The sequence below is a fragment of the Geospiza fortis genome, unplaced genomic scaffold (assembly GCF_000277835.1).
Source record: "Geospiza fortis unplaced genomic scaffold, GeoFor_1.0 scaffold1048, whole genome shotgun sequence".
Taxonomy (NCBI): Eukaryota; Metazoa; Chordata; class Aves; order Passeriformes; family Thraupidae; genus Geospiza; species Geospiza fortis.
The window spans coordinates 313,108-327,498 of record NW_005054619.1 but is presented as its reverse complement, the minus strand read 5'-3'; the positions used below and the strand labels follow the sequence as shown (position 1 = coordinate 327,498).

Genomic DNA, 14,391 nt, shown 5'->3' with positions numbered 1-14,391 from the left:
AAGGTAACCTTTGGCGCACCACTGGTAGTATTTGCACTGCACAATGTGCAGGGCATACTACAACAGAAGGCAGATAAATGGCTCACTGATGCAAGGTTGTTGAAGTATGAGGCCATTTTGATTCACTCACAGGATTTGGAATTCCGGGCAACAACCATGCAGAACCCTGTGAAGTTTTGTTTGGGGAAGCTTCAGAGGAGTTTGTTCACGATTGCGTGGAGGTGGTTGAATTGCAAACAAAGATCAGAGAGGATTTAGAGGAGGAAGAGGTAGACGAAGGAGAAAAATGGTTTGTAGATGGGGCAAGCAGGATGACTGATGGGAAAAGGAAATCAGGATATGCAGTCATGGATGGAAGAACGGGAAAGGTGATTGAAGCAGGTCCCCTGAGCAAGAGTTGGTCGGCACAGGCTTGTGAACTGTACACAGTTCTGAGAGCCTTGAAGGGACTGAAAGGGAAAAAGGGAACAATTTTTACAGATTCTGGGTATGCCTTTGGAGTGGTTCACACCTTTGAGAAAATCTGGGAAGAAAGGGGATAGATCAACACCAGGGGAAAGGTACTGATGCATGGGTAATTGATCCAGCAAATCTTAGAAGCTCTAAGGGGGCTGGAGGAAATTGCGATGGTCCATGTAAAGGGACACCAGGCAGGGATTCAGTTCCGAACCTGGGGAAACAATTTGGCGGACCAGGAAGCCAAGACCATGGCACTGATGATGGTAAATACCCCGGAAACTGAGGGATTGAGGTCCCAGATGACCCTCCTCAGCCTCCCAAAAGGAGATCAAATGCTAAGAGAAGACTGGGGGTAAATTGGAAGAAGGTAAGTGGAAATTACCTCTTGGGAGAACTAGTTTCTCAAGGTTTTACCAGGAGGATTTTGCGGAAACTGCACCAGTGAGCACAGTGGGGGGCACAGGCCCGGGCAGAACAATTTTTGAAATTTTTCGCGTGCAGGGGAATTTACAAATTGGCCAAACAGGAGGTACAAGGATGCCTGATTTGTCAGAAAGTTAACAAGACTAGGGCAAGACAGGCCATCCTGGGGAGTCACCCCATTCCTACCGACCATTTGAAAGAATTCAAGTTGATTTCACGGAGTTGCCCAAAATCGGGAGATTCAAATTTGTGCTTGTGATTGTGGACAAACTGATCCATTGGGTGGAGGCTTTCCCCAGTCCATGGGCAACAGCTCAGATGGTGTCCAGAAAATTACTGGAGGAAATTGTGCCCCGATACGGGGTGGTGAATTACATTGATTCGGACCAAGGAACACACTTTACATCAAAGATTATTAAGCAGATGGCTGAGGCACTAGGCATTTGGTGGGAATACCACACTCCATGGCATCCCCAGAGCTCAGGACAGGTGGAAAGGATGAATCAGACCTTGAAAGCACAGTTATCTAAATTGATTTTAGAAACTCGGATATCTTGGTTGAAATGCCTGCCTTTAGCATTGCTTAATATCAGGACGATGCCTCATTCAGAGACGGGGCTCTCACCGTTTCAAATGCTATATGGGATGCCATGAAGACATGGGATGCCGGTGGGACACCCCAGGCTTGAGGACTGTCAGATTTAACCATATTTGGTTGCAATCAACAAAAGCTTGCAAGAACTCAGAAAACAAGGGATAGTGTCCCAGAGTGCTCCTCTGGGATTCGCTATCCACAAAATCCAACCGGGTGACAGAGTGCTTGTGAAAGTGTGGAAAGATGTACCCCTCTCCCCCCACTGGGAAGGTCCCTTTCTTGCGTTCCTGACAACAGACATGGCCATTCGGACGGTGGAGAAAAGCTGGACACACGTGTCTACGGTGAAGAAAGTCGAGTATCAGAAGGAAGCACCCGAGTGGAGGGTCACTTCTTCCCCAGGCGACTTGAAACTCAAACTCCAATGTCCTTGTAAAGGACCGATGGCGAGCAGCTAAGTTGTATACTGTCTGATTGCGTATGCTATCCGTTTGTACATTTCAAGTGTGAATATTGTCAGGGGGCGTTTGTTGTACACTGTAGAAGCAGACAGAGGCCAAAGGGGTTGTGCACTCCGTGTCTGGAGGAGGAGCATGAGCTGACTGACTGAATCCTAACCCTAGCCACAAGCCTAGGAATTATTGAATTAGATTCACAGGAGTGGTTTCAAATTTTTCAGAACGGGGTGCGTGGAAAGCTTAGATCTAAGGCAGAGGTTCTGGATGTGGAGTGACGGAAATCAGTCAAGGTACTGGGCAGCTCAGATGCCGCCAGAATTTCACGGTGGGGCGCCTTCAAAAGGCGGTATGTGGCTAGGTCAGAAAACGTGTTCCCTGAAGAATACTCCTGCTGCTGTGAAGATGGTCTTCCTCGCCACTGGTGGCACCCCAGGGGGCAGAGGCAAAGGCAGAGGAGTACACCTGGTGGGAATCCTGACTGGCCTGAGCCTAGCCATGTGCAGGATACAGAGTCTGCACATTGAGGTCCCCATGAGAGGAGGAAATGAGAGCTCCGCAGATGAGTGTGGTAATTGCACTCAGGTAGTCCCAGTTGAGCAAGGGGATGGAAAATCCTCAGCTTACCAAGCCCCAGAGGAATGCATCTAGGAATGGCAGGTACTGTTGGAGAAATGGCATGAGGGTCAAATTATGTAAACTGGACAAAGGGATTTGGTGTATTGATCCCGAGGCAGGGTCAAGGAACGGGCAGTCAGACGAGCACAAGCATCAGATATGGAGAAGGAATGCAGAAATAATGTCAATCCCCATTTGCAACCAAAGTAATCGAACAACGTGGGTTGGGGGAAAAACTGAATCGATTTTTGTCACATATCACCAAGTGAATCCATTGTGTTATGACAATGCGAGGCTGAGGATATGCAGGATGAACGGGAAAATGTACTGGATGGGAAGAAATGTCAATTTGATAGCAAATTAACCCTAAGCAGGGAACCAATCATATTGGATTTGGCACAGGCAAATGATGATAGGGTGTGCCTGCAATATCACAGGGTTGTCTGCTTCGTGAAAAATAAAGATGCTGAGGATCCTGAGGGAAGAATGAGGGAAATCATTCAGGAATTGAAGAGAAGGGAGTCAGAACTAAGGAGAAAGCAAATTGAACAAGAGAGATTAAAACCTCTGGGAGAACAGTATGAATTACCTGAGCAACAATACGCTGATGGGGAATTACCTTCCCCGGACAGAAACCTATTTATTGATTTGATGCAAGAAATTGTAACTGAACTGGGATTGTCAAATTGCTGGATTTGTGGGGGGCTGAAGTCAGCAGAGAAATGGCCATGGAAAGGAGAAGGTTTGCCTCCAGAACAGCTTCTGAAATGGGACAATCGAAGGGTCTCAAAATTGGCACAGAGGCCTGAGGGATGGATTTTGGACCAGAGGGTGATTGGGACCATTTGCATCAGTCGGGAAGGAAAGGAATATACCGAAATGATGGGATACACTCCGTGTATAACCACCCTGACGGTAAATTCAAACAATAATGGCAAGGTCTGGCAACCAGAACCCCCTACGGGGTACTGAAGCCAGAAGAATGAGACCAATTGTGCATGGAACAAAAAGATGGGACTTTGCTGGGTCAAAAATCCTGGAGCCAACCCTTACCAATCCTTGGAGGGCCTGAGAGAATACTGGGGAGACCCAGGGAGAACAAACATTAGATGGAAAGCCCCGGATAGAATTTACTGGATTTGTGGGAAAAAGGCATACAGTGAGTTACCCCCAAGGTGGAAAGGATCATGCACTTTGGGCATGATCTGGCCAGTGTTCTTCACTCTCCCTTGAACGAAAAGTAACCTACTAGGGGCTCCTCTGTACGAGACCCTGAGGAGGGAGAGGAGAAGTCTGATACTGGTCATAAGTGGTAAACAAACCTGAGGGGAGGAAGAGTGGCTGGCTTCGAGAATAATTGATTATTATGGACTGGCCACGTGGGCCCAGGATGGAAGCTATGGGTATAGGACTCCGATCTACCTACTCAACAGATCTACCTATCCAGTAGGTAGATCTACCTACTGACTCCAATCTACCGACTGGAAATTGTATCAAACCACACCTCAGAGGCCCTGGATTTACTTAGTCGGCAGCATACCCAAGTACGGGCATTTGTGTACCAAAATCGAATAGCTTTAGACTATTTGTTGGTCGAAGAAGGGGGAGTGTGTGGGAAATTCAGTGAATCAGAATGTTGTATTGAGATTGACGATTATGGGGAGACCACAAAAGGACTGGCAGCCGAGATCAAGAAAGTGGCCCATGTCCCAGTTCAAAAATGGAATTCGATTTTGCAATCTTCATGGTGGGACAGATTGTTTGATGGGGCCTGGTGGAACAAAATATTCTTTGCGCTGTGTTCAGTAGCCGGAATCCTATTCCTGCCATGTCTAATTCCTTGTTTTATTAGACTGATCCATTCTGTGGTACAGGGTATGCAGACAGCAATAGTGCCCGTGGACCCGGAGCTGGCTTCTGGAAGCAACACACCTAAAATCATGAGCCTGGAAGAAAAGAAGTATGCCAGCAATGCTGCCAAAATATTAGCGAAATTTGAAAAACAAGTGTAAACAATACTGAGTATCAGGGTATTCCACAAGGGGAGCACAGGATAATTTAATAAAGTTTGTTCTCTTTGTGAAAGACCCTTAAAGGTGGCGGGTAGAAGAAGAAATAAATAGAACTTAGCAATTTGGGTTATAAAGGGAGCATGAATTAAATTAGTGATATAAAAGGAGAGGGATTGTAATATATGGTAGGGATAATTCATGCTATTAATGTATGGTATAAATTATTGTAAGATCCAAAAACTATGTCTCTGACCATCACGGCTGAGAGTGCCTGTCTATTCAGATTACAACGAATTCCCAGACACAAGTTAAGGTAACGATCGACACCTTAACATAAGAATAGAGGCTTCCAGGGTGATGACTACCAGTATCCGAGCGATTATCACCTTGCCAACTCATCAATCAAGATAGTCAGCGGGTGCCAAACTGATACATCTGAATACATGGCTTCCCCAGGACCCATTGATGCTGACTACATACCTGGACCTGGCTTTTGTCCAGCTCTGCACATGGAAAGGAACAGCAATGCATGTGAAGAGTTACAAAGGAAATTTGGTCATCTTTGCCTTGGGCACAATAAACTGTATAAAACCTCGCCGCAAGAAGCAGCACTCATGAATGGGGGAGACTCTGACACTAGGGGTTGGATCCAGGTTCACCCACTGCCGATCCCGGACTCAACGCTGTATCTTTGGCTGTGGTGGTCTTGGAGACTGAAATTTGGTCGTGCAGATAAATTAATAACTCTTTTCAAAATTTTTGATAATTTTGGCTCACAATTTGATCATTTATAACAATCACCAAACTCTGTATCATACCTCCTATATTATTTACTTTTTCTCAAGTCTTCTTTAATGTTATGTAATATTCAAATGTACAGTTTACTGTTTTAAGCAAATGGAAGACAGTAAGAGCTGTCACTGAAAACACCTGTATTCATATTCATTTTCCATTGTGCCAAATATTATGAAGAAACAGTCTTCATCAATTATTAGAATAATGTAATACCTAGGCAGTGATTCCATTCTGCTGGCTTTTTAAGTATCAGAAACATGAAACAAGATGAAATGAAGCATAACAGCAAAATATCCCCACCCTCTCCTACAAAACTACATAATCAATTTCATTTAAGATAGGATTACTTTTTCTTACCTTCAGCCATTTATCAACACACTTGGCATGGAACTCGTGGTTACAGGGTAAGACTCTAAGTAGCTGCCTTGACTCAAAATCACACATGCACACCACACATCTAAAAAAGACAATGAAGTTCAAATGTATCTGCTATGTAAGAACAACAAATATGCATTCCATACAAAACCTTAGAGGTATGATTGCAACACAGTAGCTATTTTACAGTGATCTACATCTGACAATGGACACTGAGAACTGACTGTGGGATTCTATGGATGTTTTATTGTTTTTTTTTTTATTATTTACTGTGCTTTCACACCACAAGTCAAGTATTCTTGCTCTTCTACCTTGCTGTGACTGCAAGTTAAAGAAATGAAAATCAAGCCACCTAAATTATGGATCGTTGAAAGAGACCATTGTGTACTTACAATGTCTGCTCTGACTGGTGATTGTTTGGATTGAATCTGTAGGATGGAAGCTGCTCAATGTCTGCTTTTGTTAATCCCCGTGGTTTGGCTTCTCCCAGACGTTCTGCCAAATTCAGCAGTGCCTGCAAAACATGGAAACCAGACATATAAAAATTCACTGATCAAACAGGCTCTGTTTCTATTAGTGTTGAGGCAGTACCATCACATCTCACTACACCAGCTGCTAGCACAAAACACTTTCCTATCAATAAATGTTTAGAACCTTAGCTCTCCCACACAATACAAGCTCCTTAGAAAGTCTTTCAGAGCTTAACCATCTTTGTAATGATGTAAGATATTTTCTCTAGGATTTCAAAACCCATCTCCCAGGATAACGTGGGCTTTGAAATCCCATCCCAGAGGGATTGGGATCCATCCAAGGACCCAATTTCCAATTAGTCCTGTGACTGAATAAATAATTCACTTCTGAGGGATCACCTCACCCTGCTATGAAATTAACAGTGCTGGTAATTGTCAGAAAGAAATTGTCAACTAATTTCCTTTGTTAGAATATGTGAATTTGGTCTTGTGAAAGAAACCATAAATTTAATGGGACAGTTTATGATACCCATTCTGTGTCTTGGGCTAGTTGAATTAAAATATGGAGACTTTAGCCTCAATCTGAAAAACAAATACATATCATCAAACTTTAGGCACTTTTTTGGCTGCTCATTTTTATGTTAATTTTCTGTAAGCCAACGATTGCACCTAAAATCCTTTCATGTATATAATTTGTAAACTGTCATGTATTTAACTCACACTCCTTCATGAGGGCCATAGGAAACAACATCAGCGTGATAGACAATCAAAGGAGAGAAAAGATACTATGAAAGCTGCAAATGGTATTGATTTCTTACACTACTGATCCTAGGGCCCAAATTCTCAGAAGACACCGCTGCTTCTGAATCACCACAGAAGTTATTAAAGAAGCACTCATTGTTAAACTGAAGATGTGCAACTACAAAGATATCTTAATGAGAGCACAGGCAAAGAGATGCAGAAGTCAGGGTTAATGATGACTAACTCAAGAGAAATCAAATGGAATCCATTAGCTTCAGAACCAGCAAAGAAACAACAGCTGGAACAGCCCCATAATTATCTAGGATATTGAAGAGGGTTCTGCATCTCTAGATGTGAATTACCATCCCCTCCAGAGGGCAAGATGAAAAGGCAGTAAGGTAATTTTATAAACAGTATGTTTAGATTAATTAATCCTATGATATTAAAACTATTCTGAAAGTTACACTCATAAAACCAGCAACTTACCCTTTTCTTTTGAAAGTGCTTCACTTCTGTTTGGTATTTAAAATCAATTAAATTTTGAAAGGAGAAGAGTAGCATGGAGAACATTAAAGTTGAACAATTTAATGATTACTAGCCTGGAAAGGTGAATTCTGAGAGCAATAGACAAGAAAGAAAGCTAAACACTTCTAATATTCAGTATTACAAAAAAATCTGAAAAGACCATTTTTGGATTTTGTCTTCATAGTCACTACATTTATTTGAAAAGCAAAACCAGGACTAAAAGCAAAATATAATAAAATTTTATCTATTGCTCGAGCTAACATCTGTTCTTTAAAGACAGTTGTAGTTCACACACCAACCTCATAGTTTTCTACCTCTCCATCTTCCACATCCAACTCAAAGCTGAAAGCTGGTCCAACTGCCGGTGGCACTGGGAGCATTGATCTACCACGAGAGCAAACAAGGATAAGGTTCAGCATCTTGCTGAAGGAAAGCACAGAAACATCTGGCAAAGTAACCCTTCTGATGCCTCTCAAACCAACATGTTCTCAGAACTGGCAAAAATGTTGTGTTTGAAGTCAAGAACAGACATTTGAAGTGAAAGAGTCACAGAAAAATGCTTTTTCTGCTAACTTTCTGATATTGGGAGTGCTGACTTTTTAACTGCATGCGTGCTTCGCTTGATGCTTTAACCAAGCTCAGCTTTATTACAAAAACAAATCTCTTAATTATCACAGACTATGGGGACCTAAAACTGACAAAAAATTGACATTCTGCTTTTAAATATGCTTTATTTCCTTAAGTGGATAAAAGACCATCAAAAGAGGAATACTAAGTCCATTCAGATCTCCAACATAAAAGTCTTGCAACTTCTGCAAGCCTAAACCACAAAAGTGAAGATAAATAGGATTTGTACTGGACACACCCATCCTGAAGGCAAGCACAAATTCACTTTCTCATGTACTGTGATGTTGGTAAAAGCAGAATCCCTTCAGACTGAGAGATTAGAGAGATGTTTTTCTGGTTGTATATTCAGTAAGTCTTTTTACCCCCTGCCAAGGTAGTACAATGGGTCAAAACTTCATCCACAGACATGGAAGTCACAAATTCAAAGCACTAATATAGTAGAATCAGGAATTACTGTGCCACATCATGTCCTCAATGAATAGGCAAGAAGCTATGACACTACTCTTGGACTGCAAGATGAAAAGTTGAACAACTTCGCTGAATCAGATTTCTGGTGCCATTTTCATGCCACGTCTGACATTGCACAGAGAGAATCTACAGATCTGGTGTCAGTGCTTGATTATTTCCTTGTCAGTGTCACCTCTGCCACCAGAAACTTAATCTTGTCTTTCCAAACATTTAATTCTTACTTCTAATACAGAACACAGAAGACTAATACATGTCATAGACCCAAACTCTCTTCCAGAGAGTCTACCATAAAACGCTAGAGATAATTCCTAAATGTTAATTGTCCCACATCTTTTCCAGAAACAGCTACTCAGAGGCAGAACAGAAATGTGACAGCTGTGAGAGTAGCACTTAAGCCAATAAAGAGTAACACATCACAGAAGTCCCCACTCTTGTGTTTTACAATTAAGAACCAAACCAAATTAATTTATTCCATAAATGAAGACTCCTATAACTTGATCCTACAGTGTAACTATGCCTCTGTAAGAGTATCATAGAACTATGATTTAAAATCTGTCGAAGATTTTACCAAGAGTTCAGAAACAAGAGGCTACTGTGCCTCAAAATACCTACAAAACTACACTGGACAAAACTGTTCACTTAAATCTTTTCTTGCTCCATGGTGTTGGTTATTAAAAGCAGGTTGAAAAGTTTACACAGAAATCAAAGTTTTCCTGTGAGACAGGTGAAATATGCCTGGTCTCTGGTAGAGTTCAACCATAAAAAGTGCCAAGATGCTTTCTGACTTCTTAATAGCCTACATGGAAGCAAATGTACTTTTCACTTACAGCACATAAGGTAATAGGCTGGGATGGTAAGGGTGTGGTGGAATTGGCTGCTGAGATCGGTACCTGCTGCGCCCTGCGAGTCTTCGAGGCATAAAAGGTGGGTAAGGCTGCAAGAAAGAAGAAAATAAGCTTCAACTCAAACTCGCAGAACTGGAACTTGTGTCCAGTTCTGGGCTCCCCAGCACAAGACAGACCTGGATATACTGGGGAGAGTCCAACAAAAGGTCAGGGTCACTAAGATGGGACTGAAGCATTTCATGTGTGCAAAAAGGCTGAAACAGCTGAGCCTGTTCAGCCTGGAGAAGAGAGGGCTCGGGGGGATCCTATCAATGTATCTAAATACCTGAAGGGAGGGTGCAAAGAAGGCAGAGCCAGGCTCTTTTCAGTGGTGCCCAGTGGCAGGACCAGAGTTATTGGGCACAGACTGAAACACAGAAGGCTCCATCTGACCATCAGGAAACACTTTACTCTGAGGGTGACTGAGCACTGACACAGGTTGCTTAGGGAGATGGTGGAGTCTGCCTTCCTGGAGATGCTCAAAAGCTGGCTGGACATAGTCCTGCACACCCAGTTTTAGGTGGCCCTGCTTGACCAGATGACCTCCCTTCCAACCTTTCCCAGCCTGTAAGCCCATGATTCTACATTTTCTATTCTTAATCAATGATGAAATAATGACATTCACTTTCAATAAAGCATTATTTAAAAATTTTTGCCTCTGCTAAAATCCAACAGAATCTCAGCCTCAATTTGAAATTACTATTCACATCAATAATGTACAACCATATAAATTCATGTGAAAAAGTGGTAATATACAACAGAAATCCCTACAAGTTCTTGTGTGTTTAGTCTACAGTCAGTACAGTTTAGGAAACAGGACATGAATTGCTGAACCTCTTCTAAATACAAAAGGCTCAGGCGCTATTATGCAGGCCTGTGCATAAGCAGCTGAGTAAAGAAGCCCTTAAAAACTTTTTAAAAATGAGAATTTAAAAAAAATCTCTTTAAAAAATATCTAACTTTTAAGCAGTGGTATATACTTATATTTAGGTTTAAAGGCTTGAAGCCTTTCAGGTGTATGTAGAAGGTTTAATCAGTATTACTTCTGCACCTGAACCACACATAGAGAGACGCTCAAGCCCGACGTTTCCATGCATTCATTCTATGGATAAATCAGGGTGCTTTTTGTCATCTTTTACTAAAATCTTTTACTAAAAACTGGTTTTGTATTTTCTACAATTAATGTTTTTGATTTTTTTCAAAATTCACGTATTAAATTAGTATTTGAGGGCCTTAAGACTTTTTTTTTGAAACAAAGAACACTCTAAGCCTTTACTAACACATATTTCTTCTTACATGTTTGAAATTTGAAAGCACAAGAGCCCAACACTCCCAATGATTAACCTAAAATCCCCTAATTTTTTAACAGAAACATTATAATTAGGTAGCCACGGTCATACATAAAATTAACATATGAATATGAACATATGAATATAAGAACAATACAAAATAGCCAGGTTCCTTTTGGTTGGAGGCTCAAACTACACATATGAAATATTAATTTTACTGCTTTGTGAATTCTACAATCCAAAAACATAATTAGAAACTGTTGTGTTCACTGAATGAAAAAGAATCAGAAATGCATCTATTCCATTCTAATGTTAATGCAAATAAAGCTTTGTAAAAATTTAGTAATACTTTATAAAAGGCCACATGGTTACATGTAATATGTCTCTATTCTACTCCTTAGCAATAAACAACACAGAGCTGAAGCATCAGTGAGGACAAATGCTATGATCTGCAGAAAATGGTAACTATGCTCCCTATCTGCTTTAACAACCAAACTTAAAAACAAAAAGGTCTGACTCCAAGCAAAACATGTATGATTAGATTAATTCATCTAACAAGCATACTGAATAAAATACAAACAGTTTATAGAAGCTTTTAAGTGTCCTGGACTCCAGAGTGTCTCATAGTGCCTGAAGACTTCATTGAAAATCTGTACACCTTTAGATTAGGAGTAAGTTGATCACTTTTCGAAATGGTAGACATTTACTTGAACCTTTATGAAAACTGCAAGCAACCATTTGACTAGGTTCTGTGATTTCAAGAAGAATAATTGAAGACAAAGTATCTGCATATTCTGCAGCTGCAGGGCCTAAAATTTAATTATTATTTAAAATTTAAATAACAATATGGCCCATAAACCACGGAAAACTTGATGTACCTGTCAGGCAATAAATATTTCAGCACCTACACTTGGGATCCAGCTATTTCTCCCAGCATCACACAGGCAGGAGAGGGGGTATTTTGGTTTTTTTAAAGAAGTGACCCGCACAAAACCACAAAAACAAAACCATGACACATCTCAAGACTAGTATAATTGCAAACTGAAGTACAAGACAAAGATCCTAGAAGCAGCACCACTGCACACACCACAGAAGCACATGATTCAACAAAATTCAACACAGACTTTATCCTGCACCCTTTTAATTTTATTTTGTGCTGCTGCAGTTGAACTGTCTGCTGATCCCCTGAAAGCTGAGTTAAATCAAGCTTTATAACATGGCTATCTTTATAATATATGGTGTAGTCTAAATTATGGAAGCACTCTACAACTGCTTAAACAGAACTGTTTTTAAAGCATTCTGGCTTTCCTGAGCTGTGGAAACTCAACATATGATGAAGAATTAACTAAAAGTGGTAACAGTTTTTCTGAACTGTACTAACCGATACCTGCAGTAGAAGTCCTGAACTATGTGAAGACATGGAAAGTTTTCTAAGTAAATGCTGCTGCACTCTGCAGATAATACTGGAAATAATTTGCTGGTGTCATTAAATTACTCTTAACTTGGTTAACTTAGGCTTAAAGAAAATACCAAAATATGCAGCTATTCCAATAATGGAATGTGATTGCAAAAGCGTGACTTTTCAACAAAATGCACTACAGAATAAAAATCAAGAATGTCAATGCAGCGAGAAAGAGAATGTAGCATAGAAAACAATACTTACTACCCCAAATGACACCTCCTGGTGTAATGGATCATGGGCTAAGAATTGAAGAGGAGCTGAGGGAGGCAACGTTGGTGGATGGGCTGAGGGAGGGTATGTAAAACCTCCTACAGGAAGATGTTCTCCAAGCAATTCTACATCATTTTCTATCCTCTGAAGTGGCTACAAAAAAAAAAAAGAGATAGTCTTTGTTGCAATAACAGAGATGAAATTTTCTCCCCAATAAAGAACTGCAGTCCCAGCCGTATATTCTGTGCTGCCATGATCAATTTTATAGTAACTGCGAGCAATTCCTAGGTCATTAACACTGCCCAGAAGAGCAAAGACAACACTACACATTTGATATAAATTCACCTTTTCCAGCTAGCCATGCTTATAGGCCAGGAATTTATGCGATCTAGCAAATATAGGAGTGGCTGTAATTTCCTATATCTTGCATTTTTCAGGACAAATATTTGTTCTCCTTGCCAGGCTGCTCTCACTGTATAACTATGCGAGAGAAAAAAATAAACAACCATAGACAAGAACTGAAATTGTGCCAGAAAAATTGGAAAGTGGAGGGGAATCATGGTGGTTCCAGTAGATGAAACTGATAATGATATCCAGAAAGCAAGTAGATGCTTTCCTAGGAGGGTCATCATGCAAACAGTGCTAACAAGCAGTCCTAAGGTTTCAGAAGCATGGGATTCCAGATTGGTTTTGTTGCTTGTCAAATCTGGTTCAAAAATGCCCAAGAAACAACCAGGAATTCTTACTGTTTCACAAATACACCATTCTGTTATTGATACTGAATTTCACCATTTCAAGAAATTCAGCTAAGAAAGCCACCTTGTGGAACCAAAGGAATTTACTATTTTTCTGTTATACAGAAAAAAACATTCTTAAATCACTATGATGCAAGCTTTTTGGCAAAGCTGAAAGCAGACAGGCAAGCCTAGTTAAAAATCCAAGTAAGCAACTCAAGGTAAAACCTGAGTCCATAAATTTTCTAAAGCTAAGTCTCGCAAAGATTTCTACCACAAAGAATCACTTTGTTAGGATGATGGAAACTGTTCTCCCATCACTGTAATGAAGTGATTACAATCCTAGCCACATCAGAGACATGGCATGAAGGAGTCTCAGCAATGTTTGCAATAATAAAGCTATATCCTATTTCTGTGTTATTTAAATATCTGCATCTTCTACTCACTGGGGCAAACAAATGGATAAGTACTCGGAAAACCACACAGAAAGAGTGGTAGGCCAGAACTGTAAACCTGATTTCCCTCTAAATCCAAAACAGGGTCACATTTTTCCATGTCTGCATAGTCCATTTCACTAACCCAAATTTGCTTAAGCAACATCAGTAATTTTCTTAAGTGTAAAGAGAATGTCCTAGGGAAAGGACTCGTTATTTAAAAATTAATCAAGAAGCAATACAAAAGAAACTAAAATAAAAGCACCATTGTGCTTTTTTCCCCGCTAAGCTTTTCTCTGAGATGCCTACTATGCTCACACAATCTCCTCTGGATTCTATTCTGCTTCCTGGGAAAGAAATACCTGATGGCGAAGGAAATACCCAACTTTCTGAGAGAAGTAAAAGCATATGGACAAACAGCACAGGCAATGACGGAACCTGAAGTGAAACTCTGAACTTCAGAAGTATTTTTTCATCTTCATACCAAGTGGCTACAATTTGAAAGAAAATCCTTGTTTCCTCAATCAGGTATCAGTACAATGCGCCCATCCAGCCTACCAGCTCTACAGAGAGTGGGGTAAGAAGCATTACTTACCGACCGTGACTGTTGTGCTTGGAAAGGAACAAATTGTCCTGGAGGAGGTAAGTGAGGAGGGTGGTGTGTAGAGATATGAGGAGGATGCAAAAGGAATGGGTCACTAGAAATGAGGGGTGGAAATGCTGCATATGGGACAGGTAGGTGCTGGACTGAGCACGCCTGAAGCATCTGAAATACAATGAAAACAATACATTTTTGTAGCACAAACATTCCCTAC

At 40.8% G+C, this 14,391-nt stretch overlaps 1 protein-coding gene across 2 annotated transcripts in view; it reads right to left on the bottom strand.

Moving 5' to 3' along the window:
• RNF38 (ring finger protein 38) overlaps positions 1-14,391 on the bottom strand; it is a 96,986-nt gene that overhangs the window by 12,537 nt on the left and 70,058 nt on the right. For both annotated transcript variants that reach the window (XM_005430340.3, XM_031064721.1), the window contains 6 exons: positions 14,172-14,342; positions 12,400-12,561; positions 9,391-9,497; positions 7,768-7,852; positions 6,125-6,246; positions 5,715-5,814 (listed from right to left, as the gene is read on the bottom strand). In XM_005430340.3, coding sequence (XP_005430397.1) covers positions 5,715-5,814; positions 6,125-6,246; positions 7,768-7,852; positions 9,391-9,497; positions 12,400-12,561; positions 14,172-14,342 — 747 coding nt within the window. The remainder of the gene's footprint in view (positions 1-5,714; positions 5,815-6,124; positions 6,247-7,767; positions 7,853-9,390; positions 9,498-12,399; positions 12,562-14,171; positions 14,343-14,391) is intronic.